We start from the raw sequence: 16,770 nt of genomic DNA, 5'->3' as shown, positions 1-16,770 counted from the left end.
GATTTGCGCTACAAACCACAGGACTTGGATAGAGGAAATACCGTACTACGGGTCAATCCATCAGACACAATTCAGGTGGAACGATCGTGCAATTTACTAAAATTCCAACCACGTGAGGTTATATGAGATAGTTGAGATAGGAACTCTAGATGACCATTGACCAGCGCAGAAGCGATGAGAAACAACATGAAGAGCCTAATCGCAGGGACTCCACAGTGGTGACAATGATATCCAACGTGCTTGTACGAATCAACTTCGTTTCACTTGAGAGGATCGAAATCTCCCCAGTCGTCCTTTGAGATTGGCCTTGTAGTAGTTGTCGGCCGAGTAGGTGCTAGTATGCTCCCCATCGAAAGTGGTGATGCGTGCAGAGGAGGTGATGACATCGAAAATGCAGGAGAAGTAGGCTGTAATGAGGTATGACCCGATGGGATATAGTTCGGCACAGAAGCAATCGTGCTCGGAGACATAGCGACAAAGTCGGATAATGAGACGTTGTAATTGGGTTTTTGTGTAGGTGACAGTGGGGGCGGTGGCATAGTGAAACTTGCAAGTTGCTGGGTTTGTGCTGATGGGGATGAGATACGATTTGACTGACTGGGATGTAGCGTAGATGATGTGAAAGCAGATGAATCGAAGGTGGTAGATGGGACAGGCTTAGCACCTAATCGTGATGGCCGAGACACCAATGGCATCGTTGATATTCGTGGTGACGAAGGTAGTGAATGCGGCTGACTTGATAGAGTAACTGATGGTTGGATCGTAGAAACAGCAGGGCCCGGAGGTGGACTCTGCGATACCTGATGGGTACGTTCAGCACGAGTGTCGTCAACAAGTATCAACAAGTTACCTCAGGCCTGCCGCTGAAGATGGTCCCCCACACGTCATCATCCCATCCCTTTGAGCTATCTTCGTCGATCACTGTGTCCGGCTTCACAGTTGCACCGTTTGCACGCCCTACCAAACTTTCAAAATCGACACCGGATCTGAAGGCAGGCGACGTGACACCATTGGTGTTTGTTGCTGAGCGATCCTCAATCCTCTGCGAGTCGCGGAGGAACTGATTGTGTTCCTTTTCCACGCGGTCACCGAGCCTACGGATAACGCTCATGAAGCGTTGATATTGTTCAATGTTCAATACTATAATTGCTCTTAGGTCAAACCACCGGGAAATAAGGGGCGGTACGCACAAGGACCCATCGACATCGTCCACAATTGCGGTAGGACGAGGGTAGCTACCGCTTCTCTGTCAACCTTCACACCCATGGCCTCTTGTACCGAGAGCGTTGCCATCTAGATGCTGTCAGAAAAGAAAAGCCGTGACAAGATCATGCACCTCACCATAACAGCAGGCTCCTTAGTGCGGATTTTTGACAGCAGTGGTACAAGTTTTTGCGTGAGATTTGTCTACATTGGAAATATGAGCGTCTAAGAAATATATAAGGTAATGCAAAGCAAACCTGATCGAGGGTTTTTACCAAACTGAGGAACGTTACCAGCGTAGCGACCTTTACGGTTAATATTCTCGTTTTTGTGAACACCAGCTGCACGATGCAAGATTCAGCACTTCTCATGAACGACGCATTTGCAACTCACAGCCACTCGGGGGAACAGTACGCTGGAGACCTCGGCATAATCAATTGTCTCACAAAGATCTGGAACCACCTTAAGGGCACGCTCTTGTACCTGTACCTTATCGGATCATGCTATGACATGTCGTTCATTGAAAAACTCACCATAGCATGCTCAGACTCCAGTGCATGATACACAAGTGGGAGAACCTCTGAAAATAATTTAATCCGTGTGAAACGTAATGCCGATTTGGTTGCTCACGTTCGCGAAAAACGCCCTTTTCAGTTTTACTCTGCAACATGTGGAGATTGTCCAGAAGCGTCAACATATTCTGTGGCGGGTCCTTGACGGTGAACAGGGGCTTAAGACTAGGCAGAACAAGCGAAGCAAACTGAGGCGCAGAAAGAACGTTGGAGATGGCAAACACATTCGGAAGGATATACGGAAGCAAATGCGTGTCTTTCATCTGCCAACGAAGCGGCGTTCCATCAGTTCTACGGCTTGAATTGGGAACAGGAATATGACACGTACCTCTTCAAGCAAGGATGGCAAGATTTTCCGTGTGCGCAGACCTTCTGAGAAGCGATCTAAGACCCCTGTCAGGCCACGCATGAAAGAAATTTTCTCCTCTCGCGTCTTCGCTGTGAAGTTCGAGCGGTCTAGGAAGTTAAGGGTCGAGATCGGTAGCGAGGAGAAGAACGGATGCGAAGGGAGCGTTGAGGGAGTCGGTCGGCTATTCGAGCCACGAGTGATGAGCGATCGAAGGAGGTCTACATAGAGTTGTGCCTCAATGATTCTATAATTATCTCAAGCGAAGTGGAAGAACCTTGCAAATCCGCGTCGAGCTGCCCGATGTCCGGGATAGGACGACCAGCATTATCCCTAAGGCCGCCTACATTTCCATGGTTTCTAAACGGCGGGCTGCCTTTACAATGTACGGCATATATCAGACAACCGAGGGAATACATGTCTGATGCAGTGATAAGGACTTCATCCAGTGCGTATTCCGGAGCTGTCGATCCGAGGAAATGAGTCAGATGGCACATGCTGTGATAGCAGCACTGCACGCACCGATATAATCAAAAGAACGCTGAATGTATGATGGCACTCGACCATCAAAACCAGGAAATTCCCAACGGGTCGGAGATCCATCCGCACCAATGAGGGGGATGGTAAGGCCAAGACCAGAAATTTTCCAATCACCCTAAAAAGCGGCGACTAGAATGTAGCCACATGGATGGCCATCAGGAACGGGAAATACTCACGACGTCGTTGATAATCACACATTCAGGTTTCAAATTGGTGTGAATCAGCCTCGCGGAAGTGTGCAGAAAAGACAAGCCTTTGCACAGCTGCAGTATGCCTTTCTGAATCTGGGTAGAAATAAACTTATTAACGGCGTTCCGCATCAAAAGAAGCAGACGGACTTCGATTTCATCTAGCTCAACGAGAGGCGTATGGCGAGACCCACGTGGTATCGAGAGATCAAGTGACGAAAGGACCGGTTCCGTTGCAAATATCAGTTCGGTCCTTGTTTCTTCAAGGGGTTCAACCATTTCTTTGTGAATAGTAAGCTCAAAATGTGTACGTAGTGGGAGTTTTGTGTGCCCTACCCAAGATAGAAGGATGGCGCAGTTTGCTTAGTGCTGCCGCCTAAGGGACGACAACTGAGCAGAAAGTAGTGGGCTCATTGACGTTGTGAATATACCTCTGCCTTCAAAACCTCCAAGACCCGCTCCCTGGATATAGGACCCAGTCCTTCCATTTCGATACGTTTGTCAAGGGTCCATACGGAAACTTTCTTGTTCGTGACTTTGTGGGATGCACCCTGAACTTTCCAGAGACCAACTTTAACAGATGGCAACATTGGAGATGGAAGCGAGTTTGAAGATCCCGGTGGACCTGGTGTGGAGGGCCTGCTGCCATATGACGAGGCAATATTATACGACTGAGATATGGCTGTTCGGGAGAAAAACGAAGTCGCAGCTGCAAACATCTTGAATTAATGAATCCGCGTCAGTTGTTGTCCCAGAGGACTGTAATAATAACCCAGACCAGTGCCAGCCGATTCACGAAGTAAGTGTCCAAATGATGAGGCGACGGACGTGTAGCTGACATAATGATGGCTTGGCACGTGATAATCACGTGCCAAATTCGGCACGCTTCCCCACATGATTTCAATTTGAAATGATCACGAGGGTACTCGTCCGAGTCGGACCTTGACCTCCCCCACATACTAGCCCTACCATGAGACATACTGCCAGGGTCCTTCAGTCGCTCGAGCGACAAATTGTGCGTGCCAAGAGCACTGCATTCATCGGTCTTGGTCGAATGGGCTCAGAGATGGCCTTTAACTTCTTTTCGAAGACATTCGCAGAATCACCTGATGCCCACTTTGTCGTTTGCGACGCGCTCCCAACCAGTGCGATTACCTTTCGTCAGAACTTTGTGACCCAGTTCCCTGGGGCCCATATCGACATTGTTCTCACCCCCGAAGAGTAAGCCCATTCCTGCATTCCAACTGTGTGGCTCCCCCGTTTACGACATCGCTATCTGGAATCTAGGGCAGTGCATGCTTCTCAAACAGTATTGACAATGCTTCCATCCTCGCCTCAGGTCAAGACCGTTTATTCTGAAGCAAACGGAGTCATCTCTGCGCTGGAGTCTCTCAGCGCCGCGGAGTTGACGCGCTCTCTTTTCATCGACTCTACAACGCTAGATGTTGGAATTTCCCGAAGTGTCGCGGCGGAGGTGATCTCTGCAGGAGCGCACATGGTGGACGCACCCGTATCGGGCGGTACGTACTATTGTTGTGCACTGCCCCCCGCACCCCTGCTTACACGTATAATAATATTCATTTTATCCAAACAGGTGTAACAGGTGCCAAAGCGGGCACGCTGGCTTTTCTTGTTGGCGGGACCGAGGGTGCTTTTGAGTTGTCGCAGCCGATCCTCGCCCACATGGGCAATCGCATTATCCATTGTGGCCCATCAGGCGCTGGTCTTGGCGCCAAGATATGTAACAACCTTGTTCTCGGAGTGCAACAGATTGTCGTCGGCGAAGCAATGTTGCTCGGACAGAAGCTGGGTCTGGATCCGCGCATACTTGCAGGGGTCATTAACAGTTCCACCGGCGGTTGCTGGGCTTCGTCGGTCAACAATCCGGTACCGTATTCGCTCGCCGACAAATCTCCCCCATGTGAACGTAATTACGAGGGCGGATTTGCTACTGCTTTGATGTTAAAGGTGAGTTAGACTCCCGGCGGCGAAGATGTACTTCCTCAATGTCGTATAGGATATGCTTCTTGCGACTGATGTTGCGGCCTCTACCGACAGTCCATTACCACTAGGGAAGTCTGCACAGAATTTCTATGCCGAAACGTTGAGGCATCGACCGGATCTGGCACAAAAGGACTTCTCTTCTGTGTACGAGCGCCTGAAGGAAATGAGACGAGAGGATTAAATTTGGGATCATTCGGACTTGATACCATGAGATTATATCCGTTCCGCGCAGCATTAATGTAGATGATAAACGTTTACTAGCCCCGCACTGCAAGACGAGGGTTTTACTTGTGCCTACAAGCTCCTACAAGCTCTCCATAAACTCGATTAGGTTCCATTAGGTCAGTGCCTTCCGGCGGCAACGAGAATACGTAATCATTGATTATAGGGACACGAAGAATGAATTGGCATGGGTCCGAGTCACTCAATCGATCGCGGCGATGTCTGAAACTGGAATTAATTCAAAGTTGGTAATAATGTCAAGGGTCCCTGGGATGAGGCTACTAGGGTGGTGACCCTGATATTTTAATATGAGACAAATTGTCTAAAAACATGTATGTTTTTCTGTGAAAATTGGGGTGCTGTGATTTACGTTATGTTTCTGCGAAAATGTCGGTTGAACAAGTAATTCTTGCAGTGCATGTACACGAGCTAACGGCTACTAATTGAGCGCTAACTGGCAACGTTGGATGAGCCTCGGTGAGCAGAACTGAGTCCATGGAATCCGATGGTGATGATGACTAAAACATTCCGGGGCGCGGTTCCTTTTTTAAATTTATGGTTCTTCGGATGAAAGTTTATAGATTACGTAATTGAGAAAGGGAGCTTCTTTCTCTCGAGGTTGCCTCCGCGACGCGGTCGGGTACAGTAATAACATAGTATAAAACTTTGGCGTATAAATCACCCTAATCTCGAAATCGCTGTCAGTGAAACTAATCAACCCTCCAATCCCTTCACGCCACATCCTCCCACTCCTCCTCCTCCTCTCCTCCTCACCGTCATCAACAGCGCCCACTACATGTCTCAAAAGCCAAGCGCTATCATTTTCGGTAACTGGCATCACTATTGGCCACGATTCCAAGACGCTCACAATTACTTTTTCAAATTCACTCGCACAGGTGGTCTAAATACATGTTCACGAGCACTCGCAGCATTACTAGTTCCACCCGAGGGGGAGAGACTCGTTTCGGTATGTCAGATCTCTCTGATTGGTTCTCATCGATAACTCATCTCACTCACTGGTTCTATCTTGTCTATAATAGCATCTTCGTATCGTTGATAGATTCTCTGTTTATCCACCCACAACGTGCGTAAATTTTATCACATCTGCATCCGTATCATTTTGATTGGCGATTTGTTAGATATCTGGGTGCAGAGTTTCCGAAGGTCCTGGCTCAACCCGATGTTGAATATCGGCAAGCCAATTTAACTGTTCCTTGTATGTAGTCGTGTTACGTTCCATTTCATTATTCATTATCCCTTTCAAGCTGCCGTCGCATCTGCCTTTGATCCTCCATCAGGCAAGGCACCCTACTCATACGTCTTCGATCTCACTGGTGAGACCAATCATGACCGCAGTGAAGTTGTATGACCTGTTTCTACTCTTAAAATAGACCAATCTTCTCATCGCCATTCTAGATTGCGATCAAATTAACTTTCACCGTTGCTCGCATCATCGGTCTGGAGGCTGCCCGTAGAAAAGTCAATGCTTACGTACGACTACAGCAACCTGTGTATGAAACATTAGACAAGGGTCCGCATGACGAGAAGGAAGACGTCAAGCCTGTGCGACCATTAGATGTCTGGTGGCATGAAACGCTTCGAATGCTAGCATCTATTGATGAGTATGTTATCGAATCCTTACCCAGGGTATCATTTCTGACCTACTACTATCCAGCCTTCCTCTTGTCATCCTGCGAATTGGATTTGTATATGGCCCTTACGTCGAGTTCGGACTCTGTAAATTTTTCTTTTTCTTTTTCTTCGACGATACGAGATTAACGTTCTTGATAGATCCACTAGTGATCACCGTTGCGTCCATCTACGGTTACATGAATAAACCAATGAAGACGCCGTGAGTCTAGACTTCATCCGCTCAAATCCCCCTCATCCCCGTTTCAGATGGGGCCCGGGAAAAGACGGCGTCAATACAGTTCACATAGATGATGTTTCAGGCGGTCTATGGGCATGTGCAGAGTGGATGGCTTCACTTGGCCGTCAACAGGCAAATTTAACTGCAGGAGAGAGAATCTATTTCCATAATGACAGGTCCAAAGTCAAGGATATCGAGGGCACATGCATACCTGATGCACAACCCGTAGCACCTGTCTTTAACTTGGTTCGCAAGGTTTCACTTTGGGGGTCTATATTTTCTCATGTTTTTCGCAGGTTGACGACTCAGAAATGACTATGGCTAAGGGCGGGTCAATGATCACAGAATTCTTCGGCACGACGTTTGAGTTTTACTCGTTCTTTGAAAATGCCTTGGCAAAGGTGTGTCTGTGTTACACTTATATCACCAGAGCTTCGCTGACATCTCGAAGCTTAAACTCGACGACGTCGTCGAAGAAATCAATGAGCACCACGTTGGTACCTGGACTGAAATGCTTCAGACGTCCAACCCTCCGATTGTACAGACCCCACTCGATGCCTATATGGACCAGTGGGCCCTATCACGCCGCAAACTTTCCTACAACAATAGCAAAATCAAGAAAGTCATCGGATACAGGCTTATACGTCCGCAGTTTACGCATGACGCGCTTCGCGAAGTGGTGGACAAGTGGAAAGCGGAGGGCTCCTGGCCAGCACTCGAAGGCCGTTAGACTATTTCATGAACGACCGTCGGTGTTGTGCATTTATTTGATAAGTTGCTTTGTTGTGATCCTAGCCTGGAATGTTTTTTGTTGTTAACCTTCTCTGCATTCTATAGTCGTATCCATGTTCTTTACACATTGCGTTGACCCGTCATCTCACTGTTCATATTCGTTGCATCTTGTTTGTTTGCTATACGTACTCACTAATACTGTGGTCAATAATGGAATAATATCGTGTTGTAACTTGATCGAAGTTTTTCAATTTGTCATGAGTGGCAGCTTAAATTGGTTGGTCGTTTTTTACACCGTTCTAGCTTAGAGCGGGCTGATGAATGAAAATTAATGACTAGACTAGAAACGGCAGTTTGACACACAGCTTAGTAGGACCTTACATGCTCATAGCGGTACTTGCGTACCGAGTCCCCGACTCTGACAACTTCCGTTAGGACCTGTGACGCCCAGATCACAGGTGTCCCATGCTTGACATCTTTTGATGCCTAACATAGATTTTCCTTTGCGTTTTCATGGTTGTCAGCTTTGCGAAGTACTGCGGGACGACGAAGCTACTCGGGTTGCCGCGGACTACTGTCTCCGAATAGGATAATGTTTCTCAGTCATTCCCTTTATCCATCCTGACTTTCCCGTACCCATCGGCGGTCTCCCACAACGCACTAGCAGGTCATTGCTCTCCAGGCCCATGCTCATAACCACACCACCACTCCTTCGTGTCCTTCCACAAGCTTAGCATACCCCATAAGCAGGATCGATGTAGAAGGTGTTGTGACAAGCGATAAAGTCATCTTCATCGACGTTGGTTTAGTATGCTGGAATATGGATGGAAAATATGTCTGCAAGGAATAAGCAGGTGCGTGGATACTGATCCCATGAAGTTAATGAGTTCGGATGCACACCATACGATCGAGCAAGCCGTTACATACACGCATCAAATGCTGCTAGGTCTTCATCCAGTATTTGATCCTCGATTTATGTTTCGCCTTGTAAAACTGTATGCTCATCCTAGAATCACGTCATGGTTCGTGTGATCAAGGCATCAACACGATTCTCACCTTATTTGACAAACCAGTCGAGAAGTTGCAGTGCAGATCGCGTTACCTCTGTCGCAGGAAAGGTTTGTATCCTGCAGAAATATTATAAACGCCACAAGACGGGGAGAAAGTGCAAGTACCTCATTATATCGCTGGGAGAGATCTTGACTAACACTCCACCTAGCCTCAGGACTTTACAGTGTGTCAGGGATGGCCTGTATAGATTTTCGATCGAGGAAAACGCGACTATAATCTGACCAGCATCTGATATTTGCGCAGGTCGCCTTCAAGACGAGCATGATATTCGCTTTGAGGGATCGGATCTTGTGTCTTGCGACCTACATTTCCTCGCCTGAAAAAATATCAGTTCGTACAACGAACAGCTTTCACAATCACACTCACCAGTATCAAGCATCGGTCACGAAAGTGATAAAGATGAATAGACTTTCCACAGATTGGGAAAAAGCTCTGGGGATTGATGGCGAGGCGGAACAGTTGGCAGCACCCGAATCGTTCAAGATAATCCTGATCTGAATCGTGCCTTCAATAGCATAATCTTGCGAACTGAAGAAAGACTCACCTCGCTGACACACAAATGAAATACTGCATTTTGCTGGCCGTCCCCATGTAAAGTCACATGCAGTGAAACAGTAGACGGGCTTCTGACATAACTGAAGAGGAGTAAAGGAACAGTGAGTAAATCACAAGCGAGCGCGCACATAGTAGACCCGCGAGCGTTCGCAACGGCAGCGCATCCCGACACGATGTTCCTAACATGTGACGGTCGAAAGTATTTAAAGTGGCGCGCTTAAGGAGACGTCCAAGGTTTGGGAGAAAGCCGGGGCACAGCTTTCAACCGTGACGGACTGACGGATGGAAATCTATGTGAATATGTCGGTGTTCGACAGTATGCCGACAGAGCCCCCTTGGGAGTCGGGGATTCGGTAAGTAGAGTTGGACACGATGGACTGGTCTTTAGGCGTGCCGCAGTACGATTGGCGCCAACGTTTGGAGTTACGTGGCACTATAAGACCACTAATAGTACCAAGTACTAGACTGTAAGTGGTTGCGACTGACCGTCCGCTGGCAACGCCGAGATAACAGCGCCACGCTTTTAAGTATCTTCAGCACGCATCATACATAGAAACTGCGCGTTTCACCCACCATCATGCCAGAGCATACTTCCGACGAAGTCACGGAATATGAAGAACAGTACAAACTACTAGGATGCTAACGATCATACTGAAACCTCGGTGGAGGATGCGGACTCGGATCTGCCTTTCCCGACATCAACCATGAGCTCTGACAACGCCAACAAATCCGAGGAACGCCGGATGGACAGACTCGCTGCATATGGAGCACTCGTACGTGCATATCTTCATACGCTGTTGTCGTCACTTATTTTGCGCTGCCATGACAGATTTCCATACTGGTGGGACGAATGACCTCTTGTATCATGCCATGAGTTGACCCCTGAGTGAATTTCTTGCAGATCTTCGTATGCATCACTTGGTTCATCGTATTCACGAACAACCCTACATCAATGGGATGGTTCCCCATCCACCCGCTTCTCCTGAGCTTAGGTATCGGCTGCTTCACCTATGGTGCGTATTCGACCGTTGGCACTCAAAGCATAAGCTCACTCTAGTACTTGTCTATAGGGATCCTGACGCTCCAACCAACTGCATACCCAAAAACTAAAGCAGCTGGCCTACAACGACACCAGAGAACGATGCTCTTCGTCGGCTTCCCATGCGTCGCCTTGGGCATCCTAGCAGTCGAGATTCAGAAATTCAACCTAGGACATGGACATTTCGCGACATGGCATGGGGTAAGTTCTTGTCTCTATTCTATTTCTGAATTCTGAATATCTTATCACAGATTTTCGGACTTGTTTCTGTCGGGTGGCTCGTGGGACAAGTGATCCTCGGCGGCGGAAGTGTGTGGTATGGAGGTGCAGCGTTTGGTGGCGGTATGAAGGCCAAGAAGTTATGGAAATACCACAGGTAACGTGGGTAATCAGGGGGATGCCAGCGAAGATTGCTAACACGTTTCGCAGGCTGTCTGGCTATGTCCTATTCCCTCTTCTCCTGACCACCGCTCACCTTGGAGGCGCGTGGTCCGTTTGGGTGACCTCCCATAGCCAGCCAGTAGTGCGTTTTGTCGGGTATACTGTTGCGCCGATAGTCGCAATTCTAGCTCTCTACGCGCGTGTCAGGTTAGTAGATCTACCGTGTAAGGCGCGTGTGTGTTTTGACAACCAATATCGCAGAACATCCAAATTGAAGTTCTTCTGATGCTCTCAAACAAATTTCTTTGTCTTAGATTAAATTATTCTAGCAGCAACAGCTCGTGTATGTAATTGTGTCCTATGCTGTAGAAGGTGCCGCAGCAGGCACTGCAGAGGTTGAATCTGGGATTGGCGTTGAAGGTGGCAACTGTAACTGTGGAGTTGGTATCACTTCTATTAGAAATCCCGGCAAAAAGCGTTCTAGCCTGGCTTGCGTGGCTGTCCATAAGGTACGCTGGTGTTCGTCACGTTGGTCTTCCTGGGAAGGTGGGACAAGAATGTTTGCTGCATTCATCACAAGAACCACGTTCTTGAGAGATTCCGAGACGGCCTCGTACTAGGAATATTTAGAACCAGACGTCATGTGAAACATCAATGGAAGGCCTACCAGCTGCTCGGTCTTCCCGGCATTGATTAGCCTGTCTAGCAGATCCAGAATTTCGATCCACAAGATTCTGATATCTGACTTCGTGCGATTCTCCCGGACCTCGAAGTGCATGAATGCCTTACAAAGCAAGGCCGAGGCTCGTAACCTAGTCTCCGATATGCCCTGTGGATCGAATTGTTGAACTTGGGGTTTCAGGAGCTCATCAATAAGGGGGAAGATGATACTGTTGAAGATCTCCTCGACTTGACCGTGATCGTTTTCGTCATACACAAATCGAGGACCAAGTAACAGACGTTGAAGTTGGCTGATAGCAGTGTGCCGGACAAGTCGTGAGGGATTCGTCGACTGCTTGCCTAACGACAACGCCAAAGGCAGGCAGTATTGGCGCCAAACTGCATTGCGTGGCAACTGTCAAGAATGACTTGTAATTGCGAGTGCCCACGTACCTTGACCCGTTTGCAGACCAGTAGACTCAGCAAAGGGTGCAATGAACCTTTTCATATCATAAAGGATATCAATTGCTCGCCTCCCGCGCTCGATGGGCGGTGCGCTGGGTAAATATCAGTAGGCAGGCCATGGTAGACAAAAACCACTTACTTGGGTGGTGGCTGTGAAGGCACTCGTCGTCCCCTCTGAGGAACCATGATTGACTGACCAGCGGAGTTTGCAAACTCGTCCAAGATTGTGATCAGACCATTGAAATTATCTGGTGTCATCCATTGCGACTGTCCGTCTGTGACAAAACTCAAAACCAAGTCGAATGTCGAACGAGCAGCCTCTGGATGGGAAGTCGTTGACCGAAGGGCTGCGAAGACAAGGTTCCACTCGGTTTGCGAACTGTTGGTATTGGTGAGCGATAGAAACGCAGGTACGATAACATTAATCGCACCTAACAATATCACGGTTCTGAAGAATCAAAGTCACGCCTGCGACAATTTGTTCGGCAACGGAATTGGCTACTATTGGGGGAAGCCCAGCAATCAAATCGAGTGACACATAGACTTGATCTCGAAGTGTCTTCTACGCGGGTTACTCAGTCATACGGGCCAATGCGGAGATAAGTAACTTACCTTTTGAGCGAGAATAAGACACAATCGAAGCAATGCAACGACCGCACGCTCGATAAGCAGAACGCTATAGTGCGTAGATGCCGACAACAATGCCGATAGATGCTCAAATAGAATCGGCCTAAGTAGAAATTAAAAATGGTCTTCGATGAAGATGAAGATACGTGCCATAAGTCCTCGATGTACCGCGAGGTTTGACAGGTTATGCTGACCATGGTCTCGAGAAGAAAAACGGACGCAGGATCATAAGGTAAAGTAAATGTGCCATCTCCTGCGGATGATGTGTTGAATGCAGTGGTCAGCTCATCCGACTCTTGTTTCCACTTCGTGATTGTCCGCTCATGAGCAAGAGCCTCCAATGCTCGGATTGCAGCCACGAGTGCCTCCGAGTCAAGTTGTCTGTGACAAAATTTTGAGAAAATAAGACTCATCAGTTGAATGAGACCCACATAGTTTGCGCATAAAGCTCATCCAACCGGCATGATGTTATGCAATCGATGGTGCACATCGTGCTCTCTACTTCTGTATCTGTAGCTTCAGGAACGAGGTTCTCTGAGCTGGCACCGTATGGTGTCATTAGGTATGAGGATAGCGCCGACAACAACCCCCCATCACTACGTGGCGCTGGTCGCGAGTGCTGGCCCCCGCGAAGGGGGATCATTGTGACACCACCTAAAAAGTCCTCCATTTGGAGCATGCGTGTGGGGAGTAATGAATGCATGAACAAGTTTTGGAACATTTCAAAGATCTGTATCTCATGTTCAGCAAAGGAAATGCTTGCTTTCCGTGTCAACTTACTTGCGTCCAGCCCTCGCGCAGGGCATTTCCGTTTCCGTTCACGATATTGAAAAGCACGACGGCTGCCAGCTGGCCTTTGAAGTTCGTACCAAACTTGACTGATAACGATGAGACCGTGACCGACTGTCCCTCCACTTCGACCACTGGATAGTTAGGAACTTGTGTCGGCAGATTCTCAGACAATAAACTAGTCGCTTGCGAGAGCGAAACGACCACGAAATCGAAAACATCTGGAAGATGGAAATGACCTGCCAGCGTGGCGCATTGACGGAAACCAGAAATGGCCCGTTGAATAACATAATCATCGTCAAAGCTGATGAATGCGTAAGCAATGGCAGATATCAATGGTTTCCAAACTGTCTTGAACATGTCAAGATCGAACAAGGCCGAATTGCACATCAAGAATGGGCCTATGAGGGATCCAGTTACGTCTACAATCACAATTTCTGCACGTCCAACTTACCCGATTGCCGTGAACGGGCGAGCAGTTCCTTCCAAGCGTATTCGAAGCCGAGTTGGCCAGTATGCTCTTCAGGCATGACAATTTCACGTTTGCGTATGGAATCGTAAATGCTTTGCTGCTGGGATTGAGCTACACAAATCTTCAGTAGAAGAAAGCCACCCACCAAGTACTCGGGCGAGAAGTTTGTGCCACCATTAACGCCTCTCAGGTTGCGCTTATAATCCTCTATCGTCATGCGCTTCTGTAACTTTGTAAGATAAAGAAAGCGCATAAGAAGTGCAAAGGCCTGACTCTTATTTGCGGGTTGTGAAGATCAGTGTTGAGCATGATCACGGAGTACGCTAGCACGTAGACCGCATCTTCCGTCTTGATTTCTGCTGTAATTTGATGAACAAACAGTAGCATACTCTCGAGTTTAAGACTCTACTCTACCTGGACCAGATGCAAAGTAGATCGAGGCAAAAGTTTCTGTAATCCGATTGATCTGCTGAGATTCTCCAGGAAGTCGGAAGCTTTCCAGCATCTCCCGCATGGCATCTGCAATTGGTTTCTATGAATCGCAAATGCTCATTAGTGCAAAGAATATTATAGATGGAAACCGTCATACATCTTTAAAGTCGAACAACCCAAGAAACTCCTTCAGGAGTTCCAAATTATCTGGCTTTGAAATATAATCTCCTAGCAGTCGCTTGTCCAAACGCGTGCAGCTCTTCAAGAAGATAGCAAGACTGCGCGTTCGTGATACCTCTGGGGAAAGATCGGAGTATATGAGCTTGTTCTCCTCAAGAAACGCAATGCCAATTTTTGGTTTGGAGTTGAACCGCGCTGCTCCGGTAAGAACAAGCTTCTTCCTGGATTTGTCTTGTATCAATGAATCTGGCAAAATAAAATCCTGTGTTGTGTTATAACCTGCATGGTCGAGGATGGAGGCAATGAGTACTGACGGAAGCCCATGGTTCACTTCGCTGAAATTTGAAAGCACATCAGAACATTGAACAAAGCGGGACAGTGAATGTACAAACACCCTCAGCTCGCGCTGTCATGTCATTCACGAACGCAAGCAACAGATCCAAACATAGATACTGGGAATGTAATTGTTGTGCGTCCGACGTCGAAGAATACTGCCATGGGTATACACCCTACACGCCAAGAACCTCAACAAAGAGTGCGCAAGTTTTGCCTAACGACCGACCTTTGTGAGAAATTCGATCAACCGTTCAAACAGATTCTCGCAGTTTATGTCGCAGTCATAGTTGACGTAGAGGTCCACCATAGAGCTGGGATGCCGGCAGAGCTGACTGAGAGTTTCCAACATCAAGTCGCGGGTATCTCCACGGGCCGGCTGAACAGGGGGTCGCGATGGAACTGGACTCCCCTTATCAAGCTCAAGCTCAGTATCAACCGGTCCCAGGATAGGAGTTCCAGTTGCAGGGGTGCCGGGACGTGGAGATGTAGGGTTATTCCTCTTGGAGCTTATTGGTTTCGATTGCGGGGGAGCTGCCAGCCTGTCAATACTAAAGGCAAGGTAGAGCTCTTGTTGAAGTTTAAGGTGTTTTCGCATGGTCTGGAATACTGTCGTGATAGTCCGTAAAGCAGCCTGCAGAACAAAAGAATTGTCGGAGCGTGCGAGCTGGAAAAGATATTTGCATCCGGGATCAAGAATAAGGGCTGACAAGGAAGGATAGTCGCCCATAACTGTTCCGGATGTCTCGACAGCAGCATTGAGAATTCCAAGCGCAGTCAGGCGCGTTGAGTCGGTGTGAACTTGATCATTGGGATCCAAAATATTGACAAGCACGCGAAGCAGTTCCAGAAGAGCTGGTAGACCATCTACATGACGTTGAGTTTACAGAAGTAGAAAACTAGATTTGGAGGCTTACATGGTCGTGGCGGCGAAAGTGCCTGGGATGGGCCCTCGACTTCAGGTGATGCAGAGCGCTCGGGATCCTCTAATGAAACTGCATCCTGCTGTATGGACGAGGGTACTCCTTCTGATGCCTGCAAATTACCGGCATCAGTGACATTGGCAGACACAGACATGCTGATTTCCCCATGCTGAGGCTCCTCCTCATTCAGAAGGAGTATAGCTTCTTCAGCAGTAGGATTAAGAGCATGCAGACGCCCGAAAATGGTCCTGACGATAGAAACCATGGTAGACTCGGCAGATCGCCGCAGAATTTCTGAGACATGTAGGATAAGCGAACATCATAGATGAACAGAGACTGTAACGCACCACTCAACCTCATTTGGCATGCTGTCGTCAAGACAGTCTCCAACATTTCGCAAATTTCGACGTCTCCGAGGAATGCACCCACACCGCTTGTGACAATGCAATCATGTATCACGGTCATGATCTTCAAGAGGACAACCTCGTCTCCTGAAGAATCACTGGCTTCGAATTTGCAGTGTGAAACCGTGCTACTGAGCTCGACGAGTGCAGGCTCTAAGGATATCGAGGTTGGAGATATGAGGTCGCAGACAAAAAAGGTGTGGAGTGCGGAGAGTGCAGCGGACGTTATAGGTCCGTTAGACAGAGGTGAACGAACTAGGGCAAAGAAGGGACCAATAAGCCCAGGTAGAGGTAGCGCCTCGATATCTGTTTAAAGTGATTGAATATAGGTATACATGTGCAGTGAACAAACACTCACCATCGACGTCCCAGATTGTACGTTTCAACTGCTGGAAGCCGCCCATCAGGTCTGCTTCTTGAGAGAGCCTCCCATTCTTTTGAATGTCTGTACTAGGTGTTGACCTACGCAGGCCGAGGTCTCTTGCTAACGCGGAGTCTCTTGCTGTAAGTGTATGAGCTCCTGATGCCCACCGTGAATTCTTGCGCATGACCGAGGTCACTGCCAAGATCTCTGACAGCAAGACATGTTTCTTCGATACCTGACAAGTGGTCGCAGGAATAGTCATGGATTGTTACGGCTAAAATTCCGTTGGGACAGCCTAATCTTTCGAGCAGTGCGGTTGATACGTCGACGCGACACCGCGTACTACTTATGTACTGGTAACACGTTAATGACACGCACTCGTATTTTGTGACACATCG

The 16,770-nt window shown here is 48.1% G+C and overlaps 5 protein-coding genes across 5 annotated transcripts; 3 read left to right on the top strand and 2 right to left on the bottom strand.

Annotated features, from left to right (window-relative positions):
• Positions 1 to 180: 180 nt before the first annotated feature.
• Positions 181 to 3,653, bottom strand: DFJ58DRAFT_305683 (kinase-like domain-containing protein). The gene is made up of 15 exons (XM_041379741.1): positions 3,281 to 3,653; positions 3,186 to 3,225; positions 3,000 to 3,130; positions 2,838 to 2,945; positions 2,644 to 2,776; positions 2,399 to 2,584; positions 2,104 to 2,342; positions 1,834 to 2,038; positions 1,737 to 1,783; positions 1,597 to 1,686; positions 1,461 to 1,544; positions 1,342 to 1,407; positions 1,191 to 1,293; positions 851 to 1,140; positions 181 to 800 (listed from the first exon to the last, which is right to left on the bottom strand). Exons 1-15 carry the CDS (start codon positions 3,566 to 3,568, stop codon positions 261 to 263), a joined length of 2,550 nt encoding a protein of 849 aa, XP_041245082.1. The 5' UTR covers positions 3,569 to 3,653; the 3' UTR covers positions 181 to 260.
• A 97-nt stretch (positions 3,654 to 3,750) lies between these two features.
• DFJ58DRAFT_781906 (NAD binding domain of 6-phosphogluconate dehydrogenase-domain-containing protein) lies at positions 3,751 to 5,419 on the top strand. The gene is made up of 4 exons (XM_041389815.1): positions 3,751 to 4,070; positions 4,137 to 4,369; positions 4,444 to 4,817; positions 4,867 to 5,419. Exons 1-4 carry the CDS (start codon positions 3,820 to 3,822, stop codon positions 5,032 to 5,034), a joined length of 1,026 nt encoding a protein of 341 aa, XP_041245081.1. The 5' UTR covers positions 3,751 to 3,819; the 3' UTR covers positions 5,035 to 5,419.
• A 258-nt stretch (positions 5,420 to 5,677) lies between these two features.
• On the top strand, positions 5,678 to 7,914 carry DFJ58DRAFT_781899 (uncharacterized protein). The gene is made up of 11 exons (XM_041389814.1): positions 5,678 to 5,902; positions 5,972 to 6,042; positions 6,116 to 6,159; positions 6,215 to 6,291; positions 6,341 to 6,438; positions 6,492 to 6,697; positions 6,751 to 6,812; positions 6,867 to 6,927; positions 6,975 to 7,191; positions 7,242 to 7,346; positions 7,397 to 7,914. The coding sequence occupies exons 1-11, from the start codon at positions 5,872 to 5,874 to the stop codon at positions 7,673 to 7,675; spliced, it is 1,251 nt and encodes a 416-aa protein (XP_041245080.1). The 5' UTR covers positions 5,678 to 5,871; the 3' UTR covers positions 7,676 to 7,914.
• A 1,865-nt stretch (positions 7,915 to 9,779) lies between these two features.
• Positions 9,780 to 11,045, top strand: DFJ58DRAFT_305510 (uncharacterized protein). The gene is made up of 7 exons (XM_041379740.1): positions 9,780 to 10,076; positions 10,133 to 10,144; positions 10,205 to 10,316; positions 10,374 to 10,543; positions 10,594 to 10,718; positions 10,772 to 10,930; positions 10,985 to 11,045. The coding sequence occupies exons 1-7, from the start codon at positions 10,008 to 10,010 to the stop codon at positions 11,007 to 11,009; spliced, it is 672 nt and encodes a 223-aa protein (XP_041245079.1). The 5' UTR covers positions 9,780 to 10,007; the 3' UTR covers positions 11,010 to 11,045.
• Positions 11,044 to 16,736, bottom strand: DFJ58DRAFT_905711 (uncharacterized protein; the record flags this gene model as incomplete). The annotated part of the gene is made up of 21 exons (XM_041394972.1): positions 16,367 to 16,736; positions 15,952 to 16,314; positions 15,599 to 15,898; positions 14,911 to 15,548; positions 14,741 to 14,857; positions 14,663 to 14,683; positions 14,326 to 14,610; positions 14,151 to 14,268; positions 14,010 to 14,095; positions 13,882 to 13,959; positions 13,719 to 13,833; positions 13,256 to 13,665; positions 12,907 to 13,205; positions 12,626 to 12,856; positions 12,461 to 12,578; positions 12,280 to 12,410; positions 11,988 to 12,227; positions 11,837 to 11,940; positions 11,391 to 11,782; positions 11,158 to 11,339; positions 11,044 to 11,125 (listed from the first exon to the last, which is right to left on the bottom strand). Exons 1-21 carry the CDS (start codon positions 16,632 to 16,634, stop codon positions 11,044 to 11,046), a joined length of 4,578 nt encoding a protein of 1,525 aa, XP_041245078.1. The 5' UTR covers positions 16,635 to 16,736.
• Between the last annotated feature and the right edge of the window lie 34 nt (positions 16,737 to 16,770).

This window comes from Suillus subalutaceus, assembly GCF_016647625.1.
Source record: "Suillus subalutaceus strain FC151 chromosome Unknown DFJ58scaffold_38, whole genome shotgun sequence".
NCBI classification, from domain to species: Eukaryota; Fungi; Basidiomycota; class Agaricomycetes; order Boletales; family Suillaceae; genus Suillus; species Suillus subalutaceus.
Note: the sequence above shows the minus strand (reverse complement) of the source record. Positions and strands in the feature narration are given on the sequence as shown.

What these genes read in the sequence shown, in the direction of transcription:
- DFJ58DRAFT_305683 (XM_041379741.1), bottom strand. Translation starts at nt 3,568, where the DNA reads ATGTTTGCAGCTGCGACTTCGTTTTTCTCCCGAACAGCCATATCTCAG. An exon ending in TACTGTTCCCCCGAGTGGCT is followed by an intron (nt 1,545 to 1,596) that starts GTGAGTTGCAAA and finishes TGCATCGTGCAG; the next exon opens with CTGGTGTTCACAAAAACGAG. An exon ending in TGGTAAAAACCCTCGATCAG is followed by an intron (nt 1,408 to 1,460) that starts GTTTGCTTTGCA and finishes TTTCCAATGTAG; the next exon opens with ACAAATCTCACGCAAAAACT.
- DFJ58DRAFT_781906 (XM_041389815.1), top strand. Translation starts at nt 3,820, where the DNA reads ATGAGACATACTGCCAGGGTCCTTCAGTCGCTCGAGCGACAAATTGTG. An exon ending in ATTGTTCTCACCCCCGAAGA is followed by an intron (nt 4,071 to 4,136) that starts GTAAGCCCATTC and finishes TCTGGAATCTAG; the next exon opens with GGCAGTGCATGCTTCTCAAA. An exon ending in CTACTGCTTTGATGTTAAAG is followed by an intron (nt 4,818 to 4,866) that starts GTGAGTTAGACT and finishes AATGTCGTATAG; the next exon opens with GATATGCTTCTTGCGACTGA.
- DFJ58DRAFT_781899 (XM_041389814.1), top strand. Translation starts at nt 5,872, where the DNA reads ATGTCTCAAAAGCCAAGCGCTATCATTTTCG. An exon ending in AGGGGGAGAGACTCGTTTCG is followed by an intron (nt 6,043 to 6,115) that starts GTATGTCAGATC and finishes TGTCTATAATAG; the next exon opens with CATCTTCGTATCGTTGATAG. An exon ending in AATAAACCAATGAAGACGCC is followed by an intron (nt 6,928 to 6,974) that starts GTGAGTCTAGAC and finishes TCCCCGTTTCAG; the next exon opens with ATGGGGCCCGGGAAAAGACG.
- DFJ58DRAFT_305510 (XM_041379740.1), top strand. Translation starts at nt 10,008, where the DNA reads ATGAGCTCTGACAACGCCAACAAATCCGAGGAACGCCGGATGGACAGA. An exon ending in TATCGGCTGCTTCACCTATG is followed by an intron (nt 10,317 to 10,373) that starts GTGCGTATTCGA and finishes ACTTGTCTATAG; the next exon opens with GGATCCTGACGCTCCAACCA. An exon ending in GCTCTCTACGCGCGTGTCAG is followed by an intron (nt 10,931 to 10,984) that starts GTTAGTAGATCT and finishes CCAATATCGCAG; the next exon opens with AACATCCAAATTGAAGTTCT.